Below are 24,816 nucleotides of genomic sequence, written 5' to 3' on the forward strand. Positions count from 1 at the left end.
GTAGGGTAGGGATGCCAGACGCAATCAGAACTTGCGTCGGGGACAACTCAGCGTGGGATAGCGAAATGTACACGCTTTCAGATAAGCGTGGCGATGGTACTGGAAAAACAAGAGCATAGACATTTTTATTTGCGACTGAAATTTAATAAATGGATGAAACGCGACCTCGTGCCCAGTTAAAGACTGCTTTCATATATCACAGTGTTAAAAAAATGCGTCTTCTCGCTAAAGATGATGAGCAACAGTGCGCCTAGAGACTTGTTTCCGCTTCCGCCATGTACATCACGAAGGCAGATTATAATTGTAAGTGGTGCTCTGAGTCTGTATAAGCTGCTTTCTTCTCCTTGCACTCCACTCGCATTTTTTTCTTCTGCGTTTTTTTTAATTTTTCATGTCGTTCGCATCGCAACATAACATGAACGCAGGCAGCGCAAGTCGCTGCACAAGCACTGACAAACGTATGAAATGTTATTGGTATGTAGAATTAAATCATGGCACAACATGATGAAGGCGGGGTTGGAGCTGATAACAGGCTCTAGTCCTAGAAGCGCATGCAAAGTGACACCTCTTAACTCGTCCTACCGCGTCCAGCTGCATGACGAAGTTCCTGCACTACTTCCGTTGCAGTGACGGCACTCCACGCATTGACCAGGTACTCAAGAAAAAGGCAGTGTTGCCGTGGAGTAGTGAACACCTGGCTCACGACCGATAAAACCAAGGTTGTCCCTATTCCTATGACAAACGTCACGTGAGCCCCCATATGTAGAAAAGCTGATGCCACTGAACGGAGTTTTACCTAAGGTCGACTCCTCCGCCTCTACTCTAGCTAATTCTCTGTCCTTGAGGCATCGCTGTGTTATTTAGAAGGTACCGGACTGTACGACAACTTGCGACTGTGCACTGTGTGGCGCAGAATGTATTAGAGGGACGTGGACGCTGTGTATGACTATGCAACATCTACGTAGACTGTGTGACAGCGCCCACAAAGACAGTTCTGTATTTTTTTTTTCATCTTTTCCCTCAACTTTTCCACCCGTTTCCCAAATACAGTGTAGCCAACCGGTGATATTCTCTGGTTAACTTCCCTATCTTTTCTTTGCCTTTACCTGTCTCCTGAATCTTGTACGGGGTAGGGAGTCTGTACGAAAACATTTCAATAGAGAAAAAAGTTGCAGCATGCTCCCACAATTTAGGTATGACAAGCCAAGAAAACATGCTTCTTCACATGCGGGCCAAAGGACAGCTGCAGCATGTCGTGCAGTGGACTTTGTCACAGAAAAGGCCAAACTGATGCACTCTTCCTTTAGAACGCAGCTCTCCGGCACACGTTCCTGCGTTTAGCGTCGACGTCCCTCGGCGTAACCGAGCGGACGAGCACAGCGAAGGATGAAAGAGCGAACGCGGAGCACAGCGGGGGATGAAAGACGGCGACAGCGAAGAAAGTACGACGAGGAAAGCGAAGGACGACGGTGCGGCTGAAGCATGTGGCGGAAAGCGGAGGAGGGTATGGTGAAAGAGGTGAGGAGGAGAGCGGAGCGCCGGCGGTGACTAGGCACGCGGCCAGTGCGAAAATTAAGCGCTGGCGTGAACGCCGGACACACGGCGCATGCGCTGCTTCGCTTGCAGCGCCACCGCCGCTAGATAATACGCTCCATGCGAGCTTACTGTCCGTTGCCTACAAACTATTTACTAAGGTAATGGCAAATAGAATCAGGAACACCTTAGACTTCTGTCAAGCAAAGGACCAGGCAGGATTCCGTAAAGGCTACTCAACAATAGATCATATTCACACTATCAATCAGGTGACAGAGAAATGTGCTGAATATAACCGACCCTTATATATAGCTTTCATTGATTACGAGAAAGCGTTTGATTCTGCCGAAACCTCAGCAGCCATGGAGGCATTACGGAATAAGGGTGTAGACGAGCCGTATGTAAAAATACTGAAAGATATCTATAGCGGCTCCACGGCCACCGTAGTCCTCCATAAAGCAAGCAACAAAATCCCAATAAAGAAAGGCGTCAGGCAGGGAGATACGATTTCTCCAATGCTATTCACAGCGTGTTTACAGGAGGTATTCAGAGACCCGGATTGGGAAGAATTGGGGATAAAAGTTAATGGAGAATACCTTAGTAACTTGCGATTCGCTGATGATATTGCCTTGCTTAGTAACTCAGGGGACCAACTGCAATGCATGCTCACTGACCTGGAGACGCAAACCCGAAGTGTAGGTCTAAAAATTAATCTGCAGAAAACTAAAGTAATGTTTAACAGTCTCGGAAGAGTACAGCAATTTACAATAGGTAGCGAGGCACCGGAAGTGGTAAGCGAATACATCTACTTAGGGCAGGTAGTGACGGCGGATCCGTATCATGAGACGGAAACAATCAGAAAAATAAGAATGGGCTGGGGTGCGTTTGGCAGGCATTCTCAGATCATGAACAGCGAGAATTTCTTGCGAGACGCCCGTCTGTCAAGGCATGGCTCGTCGTCCGTCAGCGGGCGTGGCTTAAGAACCGTGGTGGAGCAGCTGAAGGAACACATGGTGAACACATAGTGGGTACCTTTGAACGTACCCACACCTTCTTCAGAGACTTCATCGTAGCATTATGCTAGGTGTTTGATGTCAGAAAATGCAACACCACTTCAAGGCTAAATAATCTATGGCCAGCGCTCTCAAAAAACGCAAAGCACACGCTGGAACAAAGAAAGACAGTATAGTTTTATTTTCATGAAATCATGTAGGGTCATTCCGATGGTGTCCAGAACTTGATGATAGATGTCAGAATTTTCGCTGGCCACTGTGTCGATCACCTGTCATGTGCATCCGAAAAAAAGCAGTAGCAATTATTACAGAAAGCCCACGGCCAATCAGCGGACTTCGCACGGCGGATCCACCTGGAATAAATTCTCAGGACGACACCAGTTTCGAGATTTAAATTCTCGAACTTTGCGGAGAAATGCTTTGGCGTTCCAGTTACTTTTGTGCTTCATTGCATGAAACGACGTTTTAACAAATTAAGTGGAACGCCAATGGATTTCTCCGTAAAGTTCAGGAATTTATATCTCGAAACTTGTGTCATCTTGAAAATTCGTTCCGAAGTGGATCCGCCTTACAAACTCCATGGCTAGAATTTGTAAATTGCAATATGGGCCATAATGTAACTAGTTCAAAACTCAATTAGTGAATTTTTATTATTTCGTCGATTTTGCATCTCAATTTCTTGTGCAAGTAATGTTGCCGCTTTGAGTAGACCAGCTCATGAACTAGAATTGTAATATCTGCCAGAGGTCAAAGATTTTTGAAAGTGTTCGCTGAAACACCATGTATATAGACGACTCCGTGTAGTGCGAATGTCAGAGATAAGACACCTCATGTATCAACTTAGCAATGAGTCGAATCGCGGAAAAAGCAGTGGTATACGAACCATCACGGCCACCTATAGCAAAAAGCTTATCCACCAGCACAGCCAGCGAAAGCGCTTCTTGCAGTGAGGTCTCCACAGCGCTCCCATCGACTGTGTCCGGATTTGGTGCAGATCACTGGGATCACTGATCAGTGCAGATCACTGAGTTAATGGAGCCATGACATGGTAGTCCAACTATTGTCAGTGCATTATCGAGTAATTAATCTCACAAGTCGTTTGCAGCATTGCGGCTATAGGTACGAGGCGTACACAGGCAATATCCTTGTACAGTGGAATACAGTTGCGGGCGTAACTGTCTCACTATTGGCGGAAACGGAACGTTTTGTTTTGCTTGGCGCATGATACGTAACAGCAATGCATGACACGTTAGAACGGGTCATGCCTCCTCTAGAGACATTCGGTCCCTCGAGTGCACACTTTTCGTTTCATATCTGCTTTTTAGGCAAGACAGACGCGTGCTGCCACTGGTAACGTGCTGCTAAACTGTAAACCAGTTCAGAAGCCTTATAAAGCTGTGTAGAGATTTCACTTCTAGTGCTTTGCGCTTCTTCAAAAGTGCACTTGACTAATTGAAATCGTTGCCTCTAAGACCCTGCCACCGTCAGTGACCGCCATTCTGGAATGGGCTATGCGACGTCAAGAAGTGCACAGGCGGCCATGGCTATGTCGTCCACTTGAAGCATTCGGAAACCATGCTTGCTTCCTTGCTCCGCACGCATTGGCACGCAAACGCGAATGAAGAATGAAAGAGGGAAAGAACTAGGCGGGAGAATTTACGTACAAAACTGAAGCCAAGTCGGTCCAACAAGTATTTATGCCAAAATAATTTTTACTGCTTTCTGGACGCAGTATCGCTAACTTAGCACAAGTTAGCTCTGACAACTCGCGAAGTACGCAATACCATATTCTGTGAAGTCTCGACAGCTGCGTGCGCAGTGCATCACGGGCGACCTTGCAGATTCACATTCATCGAAGCGAGCGCCTCACAGTGTGCACGAAATCGCAAAGTTTATAAAAGATATATATATACATATATATATATATATATATACAAATGTATCTTTTATAAACTTTGCGATTTCGTGCACACTGTGAGGCGCTCGCTTACGCTGAACCAACGCCAACTAGATAGCACAAGGCTTGCGCACTCCGATCCATGACGTCATACCACAAGCCCGACTGCCACAGAATCTAATGGGCATGTTCCTGAGTAAGCAACGATGATTTCGACGCCTATCTTGGCAATGGAAATTTCGGGCACAGTAGCGAATTTCGGGCCCGGTAGCATGACGTCATGGATCGGAGTGACAGACCTTGTGCCCTCTAGGTGGCCTTGTTGGTATGGCGCGTCGTAGGCCTTAAAACCATAAGCAGTAGCGTCTACGTGAACGTCCACAAACAAATGTGAACTGTGTGCCACGGTGACACTCGGTAAACAGAGCGTTGCGGGCATGCCTCGCTCTGCCGTAAGTAACCTGATTACTGATAGCTACACTTCTGCTGAACGCAGTGAAGCAATTTTTGCGGTAATGTATTTCTGTACTAGACTACTTTAACTTGAAATGCATTTCTCGACTTTGATAAGAAGTGGTTCAGGGCCCCTTTGGAGCCGTTTGCACCTTCCCACTGCATGAACAAACGGCGAAGAATAACCTGGCAACAGCGAAAGCTGTTATCTTAACATCGAAGACATATAAAATCAAGGGGCACGTCCGGGCGCAAACGTGCATGCCGATTGAGACCGAAGAACCATGCGAGCGAGACGCGCGTCCTGGTGCCAGCTGCTCCTGGTCCAAATTGGGCGGTCCGCTGAAGTTATCTTCCCGATCTCGTACCTGAACGGCGAGATCAAAGCCTTTCGCCACTTTTTCAACACCCAGAGGCCTAGAACGACAGAAAGCTGAGCTAGCTGGTAAGGATTGATCATGCAAAATAGAAGTGAGGCGTGCAGCCAGGACACAAGAGTAGAGAAGTGGACAACACGAACGCCGTTGTGTTCGTGTTGGACAACACGAACACAACGGCGAAGAGAAGTGGACAACACGGCGTTCGTGTTGTCCACTTCTCTACTCTTGTGTCCTGTCTGCACGCCTCACTTCTATTTTGCATAATGAACCCAAAGGCCTTACGTGTCGATGCTGTGGTAAGGCAAAAGGCGTTCCGGACTATCATCAGTAACAGCATCCTTCCTGTTGTTGTCACAGCGGTCGCAACATTAGGCTTCGAGAACGATGGTCAGTGACCGTGTCACGAAATTCTGCGGAGGCTACGTCGGTCGTCGAGCAGTTACCTGTTTTGAGGCGTCTTCTGCCATCACATCCACCGACCACATAGATGTAGCCACCTGGCGCGGCCATGCGTTGTCCGCATCGGAGATTGGCCAGATGTAGCCAACCGAGGCGAAAACCTTGCCTGCGCGTGGAGAGTACAAGGCTCAGGAAACGGCAGGGAAAGTCGAGCGAACACACTTGTGAAACAAAGCCTTTCTCGGCCCTCCACCACCTTTGCAGGTACCGTCTTGCAATGCCCAGTTGACTAAAATTGCGGCGGAACCCATCTCACACAATTAATGTCGCCGTGAGTGTGATTAGCATGGAAGCAATGTGGCAACACAAGTAGTATTCCCATTGGAGAGACGCGTCACGTGTATTATGTACCGTGTATGCAGGCCGCTACCTGTAAGCTTCTCTTTCACAATTGTTCGCGCAGAACATTGAGAAATTCTTCCAGTTTTGGCTTGTTACGACTCATTTCGAGAGAGCTTTTACCGCACCCTCTATATACGGAGAAAATTGATATATTAGACTAGGGTTGCGCTGTGCACGTAATAGTTATTTTTTTTTTCTTTTTCGTCATTGCAGAGCTGCATATACCCAGTATCACATGCTGAGTGACTCTAGTTGGTCAAGCAGTTTGTTTCGATCCCAGTCCCCTCAGCACGACAGCACAATACTGTACGCGCTAGACCACGGACCACCCATTAATCCAGGTTGGCGGGACAACAGTTAGTGACACAGAAACACCAGTGAACGAGAAGGACGCTAACCGAGGCGCCCGATTTTTATTAATCGTATCATAAGAAGCCAACAAACATTGACGCCAAGGACAATATAGGGGAAATTACCGTGCCTAACAAATGAAATAAAAAAACGTCAAATCAATGGAAATTAAAGTGGATGAAAAAAACACCTTCCCGCAGGTGGGGAACGATCCCACAACAATCGCATTTCGTGTGCGATGCTCTACCAATTTAGCTAAAGCGGCGCAGTTTCCCCGTCCACTTTCTTGAGTATTTATGTTTCCTAGTAGAACCCTGTGAGTGTTAGGCAGCGCCCCCACTCGCAGACTTTGGTGGAGGATGTGGCACGTCCTTTCTGCCGCAGCCGTCACAAGAACGTAATCTTTTTAGGTGAAGGCAACCGGCCAACTAACCCACACATGCTACCTGAAGGCATCAATGTTGCTGGATTCGAGACGCTCACTCCCACAACCTTTGCTTGTAGTATCGTTCCCCACCTGCGGCAGTCGCAAGCTTTTTATTCCACTTTATTTCCATTTAATTATCATTTATTTACTTCACTTATTAAGCGCAAGTAATTTCCCATATGTTCTCTTTGGTGTCAGTATTTCTTGGCTTCTTATGATATGACTAATAAAGATCGGGCCCCTCGGTTAATCCCCTTTCTTCTCGTTTATTATATAACGAGGGTCTCGAATGAGGCAACACTGATGCCTTCAGGTAGCATGTGTGGGTTTATTGGCCGGCTGCCTTCACCCAGAAAGATCACGTTCTCAAGACGCCTGCGGCAGAAAGGATGTGCCACATCCACTGCCAAGGTCTGCGAGTGGGGGCGCTGGCTAACACTCCCAGGGTTCTACTAGGAGACACTGCACTTTCTATGCCCATGCACTTTCTTGGGTATTTACCCAAGAAAGTGCATGGGCAAACGGCGCCGCGGTAGCTCTATTGTTAGAGCATCGCACGCGAAATGCGATGATTGTGGGATCATTCCCCACCTGCGGCAAGTTGTTTTTTCATCCACTTTCATTTCCATTTATTTACCGTTTCTTTATTCAATTTATTAAGCACAAGTAATTTCCCTTATGTTGTCCTTCGTGTCAGTGTTTGTTGGCTTCTTATGATATGACTAATGAAAATCGGGCCGCTCGGTTAACCCCCTTTCTTCTCGTTTACTACAGTAATCGTGTGACTAGGATTCCATTGAGACATCTGAGCTAATCGAGGCTAGATTCTGATTAGAAAGCAAAGTACGTAACATCACCAGTCATTCTTTTCTCATGTACCTCATCGCACCCCCCCCCCCCCCATTACCATCATACCACTCATTACATGAAAAGAGACACGAGCAAATGTCACGAAGTCTGACCTATGTCGTCGTATATTCATCGGCCTGTCTTTCGCCTTTAGTAGCGAAAAACACACCTGCCTATTAGTAACCAACTTCTTCGAAATGATATTTTGTCAATACAAGTATTGCAGATACGTTCAAGAAAATAATGTCAATTTATTCATCTACCTGTACTTTGCATATGCTGGGTGTCTCAGCGAACACTTTCATAAATTTTTAAACGTTGCCTGTGACAGATAGCACAATTCAAGTACCTGAGGGGGCCTACTCGAAGCGGTGGACACTACTTGCAAAACAAAATTAAATACGTGATCGATTAACAAAATTTTACTAATTAACCTTTAAACTTGTTACGTTATGGTCCATATTGCAATTTGCGAATTCTCGCCGTGGAGTTCCCAAGCCGAGTCCACTTGGAACGAGTTCTCAGGATGACACTGGTTTTGAGACTAATTCCTGAACTTTGAGGAGAAATGCATTGGTGTTCCAGTTATGTTGTGCTTGAATGCATCAAACATCTTGTCAAGTAAATGGAATGACAATGCATTTCTTCGCACAGTTCGGGAATTAATACCCAGAAACTGGGCTCATCCTGAGAAATCATTACAAGTGGATCCGCTTTGCCAACTCCACGGCTAGAATTTGGAAATTTCCATTTGGGCCATAGGTTAATTAGTTAGAAAGCTAATTAGTATATTTCGTTAATTAGTCTATAATGCATTCCATCTTTTTTTTTTTGCCAGTAGTGTCCGCCGCTTCGAGTAGACCACCACATGAACTAGAATTGTACTATCTGCCACAGGCAACATTTAACAATTTTTGAAAATCTTCACTGAAACACCCTGCATATTTTATCACACAATTACTGAACGCCCTGTCACCGTGTTCAACTCAGAAACGCATTCCCGAAAAAAATCTGCTCCCAATAACTTCCTTAGCGGCACATCGGAACGTTGCTTATCCGTATGGCGATAATGTAACGCCTATGTGGGGGAATACAGACGACTCAATAACTGTCAAAAAAAGAAAACTCTATGCGACAAAAGGGCTGCAACAGCCAGGTGCACTGGGCTAACAGTACCAGCGAGCTCTACGGCAAAGTTGGCTTTACCTTTGTGCAGTGCGTCCGTGAGTAAGTCTGATGTATGGTGGCCCGATTTTGCTTGTGAATCTTGCAACAAGCATATACAGGGCCACGATTCCATGCATCGCTCACCGCACTCTTGCAAGCTAGCCCGCCAACGTGTTTTAACCAAACTCTTGCAAGCCTATTTTGGGCGCTATTTTGTAGCGATGCCTTAAGCTCAATTCTTTGTCAAATCACGACAAGCTCATCTTGTTCCACCGATGTAGCACACTTGCATACACTTCAATAAGTATCAATAGACGTCTACGTTCATGACAGTTGTTAGATTAAATAAGATGAGAGTAACGTAATTACGCCAAATGCTGGAGCATCCAAAATTTGCTCCAACCTGTGTTTCATTGTTTTCAAGACACATCACTAGCATGATGGGCGCTGCGTGTATGCGGGCTTCACTTTAGGCATGGTGCACCACTAAGCTGTCAATGCAACTCTCCTTTCGACCAGAGCACTTAGAGATTTTGTGAACGCATCTTCAAGAAAACATTCATATCGACACTTACGTTTTGGCGATGAGCCCAATTCGAACTTCTGACAGCACTTTTGCAACGTCTAGTTGCGATGTTGTTTCAGAGTTGGGTCCTGCCCAGCGTGCAATGGCCTTCAGCACGAGACACTCCTTCTTCACATTGTGCTCATCACTGGCCAAAACATCCATCAGTACTTCCGCCGGCAGTAGCCGAATATCATAGTTCGACTTGAACGCCTGCAATCAATGCACACTTGTGTAAAAGATAAAATTGTGAAGAAATGCCAGCACTGACAGTTTACAGATAACACCTGAAACATCAACTTTACATGCTACCTCGACAAATCTCTCTTATATGTGGTATCTTGATTGAAGTATATCGGCATTACAATATTTTCGCCTTGTGGCGGTACTGATATGCAGTTACCAGGCATTTCTTTTAATCTGGAACGGCTCCGCGATTTTTCAGCTTCCGACTGTCATGTTTAAATATGGCAGAAAGGTGCTCGGAAGATCCCAACCACAACAGCAACCGCACAGTAAGCAGACAAACAGGAACGGGGCATACATTGTAAATTTTAAGACAGCGTCTGCCCTCTGCACTCCGTCAAGGATACGCGAGCGATCTAAAACCCCTGGATCTCGTAGAAATGACGAGAAATGCCGGGAGCACTTGATGCTTTGAGCCAAAGGCAAGATTTAAATTGCGGCTGCCTGATGCTTCGCGCTACATAAAACGGCCAATGTGATATTAGGTCATATCTGCTAGGTCGGCGGCGCTTTCCCAAAAGCGTTCCCCTTTGGGTTTCTCCCTCTTTCTTCTTTTCTTGAGCGAGCGGAGAAGAGCCTGGCAGTAGACAAAAGGTGGGTTGCCACGTGCTCATCTGTCACACGTGTCTATGTACCTCTCCCAGTGTGGAAGCTATGAATGGACGTTTGCCGATTGGTTGCAGAAAAAGAACACTAGTGTGGGCGCGTTGCGCGTGGCCTGCTTGCTGCTCCTAGTCCACGCCGATTACTGAACTCCCTGTCACTGCGTTCAACTAAGGAACGCATTCCCGAAAAAATTCTGCACCATATAACTTCATTAGTGGCATGTCGAAACATTGCTTATCGGTATGATGATAATGTAGCGCCTCAGTGGGGGAATACTGATGTCTCAATACGCATCAAAAAATACAAATGAACAAAGCTCTATGCGGCAAAAGGGGTGGAACAGCCAGGTGCACTGTGCTATCAGTACCAGCGAGCTCTACGGCAAAGTTGGCGTTACCTTTGTGCTGTGGGTCCGTCAGTAGCATGGTGCCCGATTTTGCTTGTGGATCTTGCAACAAGCATGTGCACGGGCCACGATTCCCTGCATCACTCACCGCTCTCTCAAAATCACCGCTGAACAAAAGCTTTGGTGCTGTTCCTCAAATGCTCGCTTTTCCCTGCATGCCAACCGCGAAAAAATTACCACTAACAGCCTTGCACACTAATGAACAAGAAAAGTTCTCCAGACTTCACCAGTGTCTTTTAACCTGTCTAATATTATTAACACTCCTAAGAATAATAACACGCATAACATCGATAACAGGCTTAACATTAATAACAAATCAGGGAATTTGCAGGCCCTGACCTTTTTTAATAGCTAGGGTTTCGGAGCAACAGAAACTGCCCGCCTACGTGATGATGACGATGATGACTATCCTTATGATTATGATGGTGATGACGATGATGATTATGGCATCCTCAATAAAAGGAGGTGGTCACAAATGGTCGCCTAGCCTACTTGATTGACTCAGGCATGCTATACATGTTTTTCATATTAGCATTTTTGTATTCATCTTAATGTTTTTGTTTTCGTCAGAACTCTTCTATGTGCCTTGTACCGCTACCTATACGTGTAACAGACCCGGTCGTATAATTGTCTAAATATACTCTAAATGTGTTTTCCTTATCCTCTGTCCACTCTAAATACAAGCGCTCTGGATGGTGTACGTTACCTATGGGTCTCGCTAGGTCAATCGCTTAGCCTTCCACGAGCTGAGCGGTCTCCGGATTTTCGCTGCAGCATACACTTGCTTCATGCTGTGTATATTTCATCCCGCATGTTTTTGTCCTTATGCAAGCAGCTGGAACTTCAAATAGGCAATAACTGCCTTTTGTGCTATCATACAGATTTTCCCTCATAATTTTTTCCCATTCTTGTAATACTCTATGGTCTTCTTTTTGCTTGCAATCTTCGTATCCAGTTCCCTGTTTGTTTATCTCATTCTTTTTGATGACTCCTTGTGGTCTATTTTCACTTTCAAATAACCTTGGCTTCAAATACTTGGCTGCCAACATTATTCACCTCTATCTCTATTCTTAATCCACGCTTTTCAGGTACAGATACTTGTACATTTTAGCCACCAATTTTCGTCTATGTCATTGAGCCTTTCTTTTGCTCTGCACTTCTCAGACTTCAAAAAAGGCCGAACCCATGCTGCAGTGACTCATTTGTGGTTTTACCATGGGCTCACAAAGCTAACCGGCCTCAGGCTATTTAGTTAACGTCATATGCCGACAAGATGTCCCATATTAAGCCCCGAATCGCATTTGCGAACGTCAGCGTTTGCACCGTTACTCCTTTCACGATTCCAGGCACCATCTCACACTCATTCTGGCCCCAAAGCACTCTAGGTTTCATTATTGCTACATTCCACTTCCCTATTATTTACAGGTTATCTCGGTGGGTGCTTGAGCAAGTCTCTCCTTTATTTATACTGCTTGAGTCATCATTATATGCCCATAACATAAAGCGTGAGCAGTGCTACTACCACCGCAAGGCCTAGCGGAGAAGCTTTCATATGTTCCCTCACAGACGCTCGTAACGCTCTAACGTGTGAGAGAGAGAAAGAGAGCATTTCACTTCGTCCTGCACTTCTCCAGCAAGAAAAACAAGCGCCATCCTTCAACTATGTATGATAACCACTCCCCTCTCTCAAAATGCTCTTAGCGATCTCGCTGGCGTCTGAAACTCTCTCTCTCTCTACGCTTTAGAATTTTTTCGATTGCCACAGAGAGCAGCGACCCAACCGGTGGCAATCTCTCTGCTTCGTGCGTGTCCTCGCTCGATTAACTCGGAGACTCGGACGTTCTGGCAATTAGTTTCTGCTTAAAGCTCACCGCAGTAAGTACCGTGACTCTTGCATCCTTTAATATATCTTTATGATGGCGCCCTTCATGAGGCAACAGCCGCCCGCATGACGTGAATCCTTTTTCATCGCGGTTCCCAATGCAAGTGAAAAGAAGGGAAAATAAGATGGTCTCCCACCAGACGGCACCATTCTGTGATCGGCGTCTTTGATTCGGTGTTTGGTGGCGCAGCAGCTCAATTACGCGAGCGGAGAACATCCCGGGAGACATGGAAATGACCTCAACCCACACGGTTGTGGTACAAATAAAAATGTCTCCTCGACCTTTGCCAAGTGCATCAACTTGCTGCCAGCGTGCTGCGGCGAATGCGATGTTACCGTTGTTTTGTAGACGTTAGACAAGGTGTACGCTGCATATGCATGTCCGCCCTCGCAACAAGTTACCAGAAAGTTTCTCGCTGGCCTAAAAGCAATGTACACGCTTACGTCGCGAAATTTGTGTGAAGAAGAAAGAATGAGGGCGCTATTTTGTAGCGATGCACGAAGCTCGATTCTTTCTCAAATCGCGACAAGCTGATCTTGTTGCTAACACTGGCGCAGTGTAGCCATGACCACCGATGTAGCACCACTTGTATATACACTTCGATAAGTATCAATTGACGTCTACGTTCATGACAGTTGTTGGATTAAATAGGACGAGAGTAAAGTAATTACGCCAAATGCTGGAGCTTCCAAAATTTGCTCCAACCTGTGTTTCCTTCTTTTTAACACACATCACTAGCATGATGGGCGCTGCGTGTATGCGGGCTTCATTCTCAGCATGGTGCACTACTAAGCAATCAATGTAACTGTTCTTTCGACCAGAGCACTTAAAGATTTTGTGACTGCATCTTCAAGAAAACATTCATATCGACACTTACATTTTGCTGATGAGCCCAATTCATACTTCTAACAACACTTTTGCAACGTCTAGCTGCGATGTTGTTTCAAAGTTGGGTCCTGCCCAGCGCGCATTGGCCTTCAGCACGAGACACTCTTTTTTCACATTGAGCTCATCGCTGGCCAAAACATCTATCAGTACTTCCGCCGGCAGTAGTCTGATGACGTAGTTCGACTTGAACGCCTGCAATCAATGCACACTTGTGTAAAAGATCAAATTGTGAAGAAATCCTAGCACTGACAGTTTACAGATCACACCTGAAACATCAACATTACATGCCACCTCGACAAATCTCTCTTTTAAGTAATATCCTGATTAAAGTATATCGGCATCAAAATACTTTCGCGTTGTGGCGGTAAAGAACCAGACACATCCAGAACTGTGTGCTAAGGATATAAACGTTTTTTTGTGTGAAAACTGGTTCTCCAGTAAACAAGTAATACTTAAACCACATGTTCACCCAGCACATATACAACGAAAACACGGGAAAAAGTTCTCCGGACATACGTCGACTTACAATTTATATATTTATTAAGAAAACCAGCGAGTAAATATCAAAGCCAGCCTGCATGAACATACAAGTGCAACAGTACCTTCGAGCAACTCTAGCTTGCAATCTGACGAAGAAAGGGAGGGTACTGATATGCAATAACCAGGCATTTCTTTTTATGCGGAACGGCTCCGCGATTTCTCAGCTTCCGAATGTCGTTTCTAAATAAGCCAGAAAAGTGCTCGAAAAATCCCAACCACAACACCAACCGCACAGTAAGCAGACAAACAGGAACGGGGCATAGATCGTAATTTTTAAGACAGCGTCTTACCTCTGCACTCCGTCAAGGATACGCCAGCGATCTAAAACCCCTGGATCTCATAGAAACGACGAGAAATGCCGGGAGCACTTGATGCTTTGGGCTAAAACAAAATTAAAATTGCGCCTGCCTGATCCTTCACGCTACATTAAACGGCAATGTGATATTAGGTGCATATCTGCTAGGTCGGCGGCTCATTCCCAAAAGCGTTCCCCTTTGGGTTTCTCTCTCTCTTTTCTTTTCTTGAGCGAGCGGAGAAGAGCCTGGCAGTAGACAAAAGGCGAATTTCCCCGTGCCGATCTATGGATCGTGTTTACTTCCCTATTCAAATGTAGAAGCTATGAATGGACGTTTTCCAATTAGTTGCGGTAAAAGAACGCTAGTGTGGGCGTGGTGCACTTGGCCTGCTCGCTGCTCCTGGTCCACGCCGATAACTGAACGCCCTTTCACCGCGTTCAACTCAGAAACGCATTCCCGAAAAATGTCTGCTCCCAATAACTTCCTTAGTGGCACATCGAAACATTGCTTATCTGTATGGTGATAATGTAGCGCCTCAGTGGGGGAATACTGATGTCTCAATACGCATCAAAAATTACAAATGAACAAAGCTCTATGCGGCAAAAGGGCTGGAACAGCCAGGTGCACTGTGCTATCAGTACCAGCGAGCTCTACAGCAAAGTTGGCGTTACCTTTGTGCTGTGGGTCCGTCAGTAGCATGGTGGCCCGATTTTGCTTGTGTATCTTGCAACAAGCATGTGCACGGGCCACGATTCCCTGCATCGCTCACCGCTCTCTCGAAATCACCGCTGAACAAAAGCTTTGGTGCTGTTCCTCAAATGCTCGCTTTTCCCTGCATGCCAACCGCGAAAAAATTACCACCAACAGCCTTGCACACTAATGAACAAGAAAAGTTCTCCAGACTTCACCAGTGTCTATTAACCCGTCTAGTATTATTAACACGCCTAAGAATAATAACACGCATAACATCGACAACAGGCTTAACATTAATAACAAACTCAGGGAATTTGCAGGCCCTGACCTTTTTTAATAGCTAGGGTTTCGGAGCAACAGAAACTGCCCGCCTACGTGATGATGATGATGATGGCTATTCTTATGATTATGATGGTGATGACGATGATGATTATGGCATCCTCTATAAAACGAGGTGGTCACAAATGGTCGCCTAGCCTACTTGATTGACTCAGGTATGCTATACATGTTTTTCATATTAGCATTTTTGAATTCATCTTAATGTTTTTGTTTTCTTCAGAACTCTTCTACGCGCCTTGTACCGCTACCTATGCGTGTAACAGACCCGGTCGTATCAATCTCTAAATATACTCTGAATGTGTCTTCCTTATCTTCCGTGCAATTTAAATACAAGTTCTTCTGGATGGTGTATGTTACCTACGGGTCTCACTAGGTCGATCGCTTAGCATTATATAAAGATGTGCTGAGATCTGCATTTTCGCCTCAGCATACACATGCTTCATGCTGTGGTATATTTCCTCCCGTATGTCACTGTCCTTATGCAATCAGCTCGAGCTTTAAATAAGACATCACTGCCTTTTGCGTTATACAGATTTTCCCTCCTAATTTCTTCCCATTCTATTTTTTTTTTTTTGCTTGCAATATTTGCATCCAGATCCCTGTTTGTTTATCTCATTCTTTTTGGTGACTTCTGGTTGTTTATTTTCACTTTCAAATACTCTGCACTTGGCTGTCAAGTTTATTTACCTCTTTCTTCAATCTGAATCCACGTTTTTCAGGTACAGATACTTGAGCATCTTAGCCGCCAATTTATTTTAGTTCATGTCCTTGAGCCTTTCTCTTGCTCTGCACCTCTCACACTTCCAAACAGGCCGAACCCATGCTGCACTGCCTCATTTGTGGTTTTACCATGGGCTCCCAAATCTAACCGGCCTACGGATCTTTAGTTAACGTCATGTACCGACAAGACGTCCGATTTTAGGCACCGAATCGCATTTGCGAGCGTCAGCGCTAGCACCGTTACTCCTTTCACGATTCCAAGCACCATCTCACACTCATTATGGCCCCAAAGCGCTCTATGTTTCATTATTGCTACATTCCACTTTCCTTTTATGTTCAGGTTATCTCGGTGGGTGCTTGAGTAAGTCTCTCCTTCGTTTATGTATACGCCGAGGTATATATATTACTTGACTAAGGGTATGACGTACTGTTGAATTGAGACTATTTAGATTACTCGTCAAACCATTAAGGATAATATTTGCCTATTTCTCTGTGTTAAACTGAATGCCTAGATTTGTCGCTGCGTTGCCATAGATTTTTTCGGAATTTTCTGCAAGTCTCTCGTATTGTGAACCAGTAGCACTTTGTCATCCGCATACATCAGTCCGGGGAACTTTTGTTGCACCATTTGACCATTGCGCATGTAGGATAAACTGAAATTTAATTCATTGTTTCCCAATCATCATACGCCCTTAACATAAAGCGTGAGCAGTGCTACTACCATCGCCACCACAAGGCCTAGCGGAGCTTTCATATGTTCCCTCGCAGACGCTCCCAACGCTCTAACGTGTGAGACAGAGAAAGAGCATTCCAGTTCCTACGGCACTTCTGCACCAAGAAAAAACACAAGCGCCATCCTTCAACTATGTGTGATAAACCCTCCCCTCTCTCAAAATGCTCTCAACGATCTCGCTGCCGTCTGAGACTTTCTCTCACTCTACGCTTTAGAATTTTTTCGATTGCCACAGAGAGCAGCGACCCAACCGGTGGCAATCTCTCTGCTTCCTGCGTTTCCTCGCTCGATTAACTCGGAGGCTCGGACATTCTGGCAATTAGTTTCTGCTTAAAGCTCACCGCAGGTAGTACGGTGACTCTTGCGTTCTTTAATGTCTTTTTATGATGGTGCCATTCACGAGGCAACAGCCGCCCGCGTGACGTGAATCCTTTTTTCATCGCGGCTCCCAATGCAAGTGAAAAGAAGGGAAAATAAGATGGTCTCCCACCAGACGGCACCGTTCTGTGATCGATGTCTGATTCGGTGTTTGGCGGCGCAGCAGCTCAATTACGCGAGTGGAGTACGTCCTGGCAGACATGGAAATGGCCTCAACCCACACCTTTGATGGCACAAATAAAAATGTCTCCTCGACCTTTGCCAAGTGCATCAACTTGCGGCCAGCGCGCTGCGGAGAGTGTGATGTTGCCGTTGTTTTGTAGACGTTAGACAAGGTGTGCGCTGCACATGCATGTCCACCCTCGCAACAAGTTACCAGAAAGTTTCTCTCTGGCCTAAAAGCAATGTACACGCTTACGTCGCGAAATTTGTGTGAAGAAAGAATCAGGGCGCTATATTGTAGCGTTGCCTTGAGCTCGATTCTTTGTCAAATCACGACAAGCTCATCTTGTTGCTAACACTGGCGCAGTGTAGCCATGACCACCGATGTAGTACCACTTCTATATACTTCAATAAGTATCAATAGACGTCTACGTTCATGACAGTTGTTAGATTAAATAAGATGAGAGTAACGTAATTACGCCAAATGCTGGAGCTTCCAAAATTTGCTCCAACCTGTGTTTCATTCTTTTCAAGACACATCACTAGCATGATGGGCGCTGCGTGTATGCGGGCTTCACTTTCGGCATGGTGCACCACTAAGCTGTCAATGCAGCTGTTCTTTCGACCAGAGCACTTAAAGATTTTGTGACCGCATCTTCAAGGAAACATTCATATCGACACTTACGTTTTGGCGATGAGCCCAATTCGTACTTCTGACAGCACTTTTGCAACGTCTAGTTGCGATGTTGCTTCAAAGTTGGGTCCTGCCAAGCGGGCAATGGCCTTCAGCACGAGACACTCTTTTTATACATTGAGCTCATGGCTGGCCAAAACATCCATCAGTACTTCCGCCGGCAGTAGCCTAATATCATAGTTCGACTTGAACGCCTGCAATCAATGCACACTTGTGTAAAAGCTCAAATTGTGAAGAAATGCCAGGACTGACAGTTTACAGATCACACCTGAAACATCAACATTACATGTTATCTCGACAAATCTCTCTTATAAGTGGTATCCTGATTAAAGTATATCGGCATCAAAATACTTTCGCGTTGTGGCGGTAAAGAACCAGACACATCCAGAACTGTGTGCTAAGGATATAAACCTTTTTTTGTGTGAAAACTGGTTCTCCAGTAAACAAGTAATACTTAAACCACATGTTCACACAGCACATATACAACGAAAACACGGGAAAAAGTTCACCGGACATACGGCGACTTACAATTTATATATTTATTAAGAAAACCAGCGAGTAAATATCAAAGCCAGCCTGCATGGACATACAAGTGCAACAGTACCTTCGAGCAACTCTAGCTTGCAATCTGACGAAGAAAGGGAGGGTACTGATATGCAATAACCAGGCATTTCTTTTTATGCGGAACGGCTCCACGATTTTTCAGCCTCCGGCTGTCGTATCTAAATATGCCAGAAAGGTGCTCGAAAGATCCCAACCACAACAGCAACCAGTAGGCAGTAAGCAGACAAACAAGAACAAGGCATACATTATAATATTAAAGTCAGCGTCTGTCCTATGCACTCCGTCAAGGATACGCGAGCGATCTAAAACCCCTGGATCTGGTAGAAGTGACGACAAATTCCGGGAGCACTTGATGCATTAGGCCACAGGCAACATTTAAATTGCGCCTGCCTGATGCTCCGCGCTACATTGAACGGCAATGTGCCATTAGGTATAAATCTGATAGTTCAGCGGCTCTTTCCAAAAAGCGTTCGCTCTTGGCTTTCTCTCTCTCTCTCTCTCTCTCTTTCTCTCTCTTTCTTTCTTTTCTTGAATAAGTGGAGAGGAGCCTGGCAGTAGACAAAAGGCGGGTCTCACCGCGCCGACCTATGAATCGTGTCGATGTACCTATTCCAATGTGGAAGCTATGAATGGACGTTTTCCGATTGGTTGCGGAAAAAGTACACTAGTGTGGGCACGGTGCAAGAGGCCTCCTCGCTGCTCCTGGCCCGCACACATTACTGAACACTCTGTTACCGTGTTCAACTCAGAAACGCATACCCCCCCCTCCCCCTCCCAAAAAAAATTTCCCCCAATAACTTCCTTAGTTGCACATCAGAACATTGCTTATCGGTATGGTGATAATGCAACGCCTCAGTGGGGGAATACAGATGTCTCAATACCCGTCAAAAATATAAATAAGGAAAGCTCTATCCGGCAAAAGAGCTGCAACAGCCAGTTGCACTGTACTATCAGTACCAGCGGGCTATACGGCAAAGTTGGCATTACCTTTGTACAGTGCGTGCTTGAGGAAGTCTGCTGAATGGTGACCCGATTCTGCTTGTGGATCTTGCAACAAGCATATCCACGGGCCACGATTCCATGCATCGCTCACCGCACTCTTGTAAGCCGCCGTCAAACAAAAGCTTTGGTTCAGTTCCACAAATGCTTGCTTTTCCCTGCACGCCAACCGCGAAAAAATTTCCAAAGACAGCCTTGCACATTAATGAACTTCTCGAGACTTCACCAGTGTCTCTTCACCTGTCTAGCATTATTACCACGCCTAATACTAATAACAAGCTTAACATCAATAACAGGCGTAAGATTAATGACGCGTTTAACATTCTATAGCTCAGGGGATTTGCAGGCCCTGTCCTTTTTTTAATCTCTAGGGTTTCGAAGCAACAGCAACTGCCCGCCTACGTGATGATGATGATAACTATCACGGCATGCATGCATGCATGCATGCATGCATCCATCCATTCATCCATCCATCCATCCATCCATCCCTACATACATACATACATACATACATACATACATACATACATACATACATACATACATACATACATACATACATACATACATACATACATACATACATACATACATACATACATACATACATACATACATACATACATACATACATACATACATCTCTAGCAGCTTTTCCTATCTCCTACACGACATTCTGATTTTTTTTCTTGCCGAAAACTTGCATCGATCGGAACCGCCTGCCTCAAAACATTGTGCTACTAATGGGCCACCCCTACCGCTTTCGTGCTACACTGATTCATCCTGTTTTAACTGCGAACAACTTTCGTTCTTGTTTCGCATTGTAGTACCACTCTTTTTCCTCTACTCGGTTATTTTTGTCCTGCTTTGTATATACGTCTATTCACTTACATCTGTTATTTTTTTTCTGGTTTTTGCTTATTGTTCGTGACTGCTTCTTTCTGTAATGCTGTGAAGTCCGGAGAGTAAATATAAGTAAAATAAAATAAATGTCCAAGTATTCAAAGGAAGACTACAGAAAAGCCCTATATCACTTAAAACTGTCTAGGTATTCCATGTAACACTCCATTTTGGTGAATTTAGCAATAAGATGTCGATTACTGGAAGAGAAACCGAATTCAATTTTCTATTCATTAGGCGCCGCAAACCCTGCGCCGGTGCGTCGGTGTGACGTAGATTTCAAAAATATTTCCTTGTGCTCTGCGCAGGGTCCGAACAAGTTTCTGAAACTTACTATCCCGCTCTTCTGTAATACAATGTAGTTAATATTTACCGATTTAACAGTATCTAATAACTAGACCACAGCCGACGCAGTCAAAAATTTGTGACGTCACGGCGAGCCGACGCAAGAAATGTCAAGGCGGTGGTGGCAGCCACGCGACATTCGTCCCTGCGACTCGAAGAGAGACCCAGGGGGGCCCCCCGTCACATATATTGAGAAAAATTGGAGGACGCTTAAGCTTCGCCTTCAAGAGTGGAACGCGACAGCGTTCCCGTCGACCCGCCAAGGGGTGTAAGACAATGGGCTACGGCGCAGCGACTACGCGCCTCGCATCGGACGCGGTAAGCGTCGATCAACGCCGCGTTCGGCGCGACAACGAAATGTGCGCCTGAGCAAGCGACGCACGCCTGAGCCTTAGAAACAGCTCGTTTCTAAGGCAACACCGCGTTCACTAGAGGCGCTTTTGTACCGCTTTGAAGCATCGAACTCGTGGCTCAGTGGTTCGATTGTTCGACCCTGGTTCGATTCCCACCCAGCCCATCTTGAAAGCTGTTTTATATTCATGAAGTGCCTGCTGTGATTTATCGCTCACGGCCAACGCCGCCGACACCGACGCCGACGACACCGGCTTTTCTGCGACACGAGCTCCTTAACGCTGTCGCGTTAAAATCTACTATGTTTCAGAAGAGCACATGTTTCAGACATGCTGCGTTTCAGCGGTTCCATTACGCTATGTCGGTGCGCGTTGCTGCAATGCTGCACTCCGTTTCGAACATCACGTGCAACGCTGTGGAAGCCACACAAGAAGTTCGGTGACGAAAATGTATCACTCCGGGCGTTCCGTCCATGCCTCGCTGCACGCCAGAGGCATGTGGTCGCGTGAGCGTGCACGTGAGGCTGCCGCGACGGGCTGCCAATAACAAAGCGTGAGAAGAAAGGCAATGAAAAACAGATCCAAAACAGAGCATTAGATAACCGCATACTACAGTTTGTTTCTAAGGGTTAAAACGTTCTTCATTCAATACAGAGCCTCTATAAAGGTCAGTTTCATACAATTACGATCAAGAACATCAAACTACTTCTAAGCGCGGACGCAGCCAGTGCAATAAGTCTCTCTAGCCTCCACAGCGTTGCATCTGATGCCTGAAACGGAGTATAGGCGAATCAACGGCGACATTGGTCACGATCGAAGTGGATTCTGACGGACTTTCATTATATAAATCATAACATTTACTCGCCAATCATAGCATCGATTGCTGATGCGTTAAGGTCGCCAATCGTGTCGAATTAATTAAGGCGACGCCATATTTTTAAACATTTCACACTTTTCGCAATGCGGCTGTCGAGGACGCGTACCGACCTAGGACTCAGCAAAACGCCACTGCCACTGTGCCACCGCGAACGTTGATTCACTGTAAAGGTTCGTGAAATAAAAAAAACGGGTCATTTAGGATAATCGTATTTCGAACAAAGACAACAAAACAAGGAACGATACGACACGTACAAGGCGCAGCGCGCTCAAGATGTTTGCTAGTAAATGGTGGGGGCGTGCGCAAACATTCCTAACTGCTACTATTCGTGACTGCCTAACTGCGAATATTTTGCGGATACTCGTCGAATATTTCAAGAACGTTGACTGCGCCCAATTAAACACAAAAGTGTAGCAAAAGTATGGTATAAATGTTATGCCGCGTGGGCACAGTGTAGACATAATATGGCCGCAATCTCAACCACTTCTATCGTGCCAACGCCAACTAGCTGGTTGAAATTATCGCCGCATGTAAGACTGCGCAGCGCGGGTACGCGAGAACACAAGTGCACGCGCCAGTTTCCTTTACACCAAAGCCGGATGTGCAAGTTTATAGTGTTGTTCTGACCTTTTGACGTAAACGTCGCTGCACATAGATTCAAATATGTGCGTCGGACCTGCATTTTTTTTAGAGGAAGCATTTTGTGCAATTTGGTTTCTACAAAACTCTCCGAGAGATTTTTATACAATCTCAGTCCGCCTTGTTTATCTGAGAGAAAACTCCGAGAAGCACGGCGGATAGACAAGTCAAGAGTAGGCTTCGTGGTCCTATTCTAGCCGTCCGTTATCTGCGCGGCTCGGTTCGCGTAGATCTCGTGGTGTCCGCTCTCATCCGATAGTCGACTATCCCAAGCGCAGTACCACGGGTGTGTTGCACTCACTGTACGCCGAATGTCTGCGGGCGTGTCGTCTTGTGGACCTGCCGCGCCTCCCTGGCACCGCGGTGGACCGCTCTCCGCTCTGGGCTTGAGGAGCGTGACTGGCCCGCTGGCGACGAGCTCCGCCATCAGCACTGCTGGTGGACCCACGAACTGCAGCGCTGTACTCGGTCTCGGCGGCAGCTCTCGGGCGGGACCACAGGCACGGTCAAGAGGGCGGACCATTAAGAGGCCGGAGTCGTCCCCTGGTCCCAACGAGCCTCGGACGGTTGCCCGAGCGGACCGGTATACCCGCTCGTGTGTGGGCTGGCCCGGCTGTGCTCCAAGAACAGGCTCCTATGCGGACCGGTAGCCGCCCCGGTCGCCACTGGAACACGTCCCTCCGGGTCGTCGCCAGCTCGCGCTCGTTCTGGCGACCCGTCCAAATTCGAACCTCAGCACGCGCCCTCCTCGCGTGCCACGCCGCCGCGCGCCATCTTCCGCGCTTCGTCCTCCTCGGACTATGTAGTAGGGAGCTGTGGGAGGCAGCCATGCGCAGCTAGAGCCCCGAACTTCAGAAAGCTATCCTGAGGTGGGCTGAGGTGGTAGAGGAGGCCTACCGCGAGTAGGATAACCTACCACGCCTTCTTCCCGCACTTCCTTTCCCTTTAAGATGGGATAAATAATGTTGTCTCTCTCTCTCTCTCTCTCTCTCTCTCTCTCTCTCTCTCTCTCTCTCTCTCTGTCATGCCGGGGTCACTCATTGTTAACCGTGTTATTCATTTCATTCTTCCTTTATTGGCTCATGTATACTAGATATCTCTCTTTATTTATCGAATGACTGTTTATTGAATTGTTTAGAACTTTTCTCGCTTTAATTTATTCATCATAATTATAGATGTTAAAATTTAGTATTTGAACTCTTTGTAATATCTGCCCGACTTTTGACCGATGCGCCAAAGACAATAAGATCATCATCTTCTTCTTCTTCTTCTTCTTCTTCTTCTTCTTCTTCTTTTTCATCATCACTCGTGGTTACTTGCTTAGCACAAGCGTTTGTACTCTCCTCGCAACTGCACAACCTCCAGGACCGGCCCACTTTGCCCAGTAGTTTCTCGTAGCAGCTTAAGCTACGTAGAAACTGTGCGACGTTGTGCAGAGTTCATGACTGCCCCTCTTAATCAAGTTTTAAGATTTCTTCGCCGAAGTATAAATGTCATCGCCGTTTAAAGATACACCACGTAAAATAACCATGTGTACGTTCGGTTGTATAACACGTAGTCACTGATGACGTCGCAATGCATGTTCCTCTTGCTTACGGTTATCCACTACCTATGCAGAACCCAACAATAAGCATGGTGCAGGCTTTAACGTGCACCTAAATCTAAGTGCACAGGTATTTTCGCCTTTCGTCCCCATCAAAAGAAGGCAGCCATTGTCGGGATTGGAACCCCCGACCTCGTGCTTAGCAGCTCCACGGCGGGTGCAGTTAAAGTATAAGGAGCTCCAAAATGCTTATAATAAAGCAGAATTAATGCTTTTGAGGGATGGCGTATTTCCGTCTGCTCCTGCGTGAAAAAATATCTGTACTTCTCCAACAACTTCTCGGTAAACCATGCTCGCGGATGTGACCTTTCGCGTCACCCAGTTGGCGGTACCAGCGTAACTGGGCATGACGAAAAGGATTTGTGGACTGACCTTCATCGTTTATTTTCAATCGCGTCTTTGTAGACTGCTTTGAAAGGGTGGGCAGCTTATATGATGCGACGATGTGGGATTTCCGGCGAATTTACAAAAAAGGAAAGGGAGACGCTTTGGTGCAGAAATCATTTGGGAGATGCAGAT

At 46.1% G+C, this 24,816-nt stretch overlaps 1 protein-coding gene across 2 annotated transcripts; it reads right to left on the bottom strand.

The window, feature by feature from the left end:
• Positions 1-2,699: 2,699 nt before the first annotated feature.
• Positions 2,700-23,462, bottom strand: LOC135906498 (uncharacterized). 2 transcript variants are annotated; one of them, XR_010565752.2, is made up of 9 exons: positions 22,996-23,460; positions 19,572-19,741; positions 18,012-18,214; positions 14,973-15,133; positions 13,455-13,657; positions 10,686-10,845; positions 9,447-9,649; positions 5,720-5,841; positions 2,700-2,815 (listed from the first exon to the last, which is right to left on the bottom strand). XR_010565752.2 is itself a non-coding variant. In XM_065437908.2 (4 exons), exons 1-4 carry the CDS (start codon positions 23,215-23,217, stop codon positions 2,784-2,786), a joined length of 546 nt encoding a protein of 181 aa, XP_065293980.1. In that variant the 5' UTR covers positions 23,218-23,462; the 3' UTR covers positions 2,700-2,783. The 2 variants fall into 2 exon arrangements, 1 of the variants encoding a protein (XP_065293980.1); XM_065437908.2 differs by lacking the exons at positions 9,447-9,649; positions 10,686-10,845; positions 13,455-13,657; positions 14,973-15,133; positions 18,012-18,214 and having other exon boundaries at positions 22,996-23,462.
• Positions 23,463-24,816: the final 1,354 nt, after the last annotated feature.

This window comes from Dermacentor albipictus, chromosome 9 (genome assembly GCF_038994185.2).
Source record: "Dermacentor albipictus isolate Rhodes 1998 colony chromosome 9, USDA_Dalb.pri_finalv2, whole genome shotgun sequence".
NCBI classification, from domain to species: domain Eukaryota; kingdom Metazoa; phylum Arthropoda; class Arachnida; order Ixodida; family Ixodidae; genus Dermacentor; species Dermacentor albipictus.

Bases quoted from the DNA above. Each gene is read 5' to 3' on its own strand.
- LOC135906498 (XM_065437908.2), bottom strand. From the start codon at position 23,217: ATGGTCCGCCCTCTTGACCGTGCCTGTGGTCCCGCCCGAGAGCTGCCG. The intron at 19,742-22,995 runs GTGAGTGCAACA...GTTGGCGTGCAG, and splicing joins CCGCAGACATTCGGCGTACA to GGAAAAGCAAGCATTTGTGG. The intron at 5,842-19,571 runs GTAATGCCAACT...CTCCACGCGCAG, and splicing joins CAAGCACGCACTGTACAAAG to GCAAGGTTTTCGCCTCGGTT.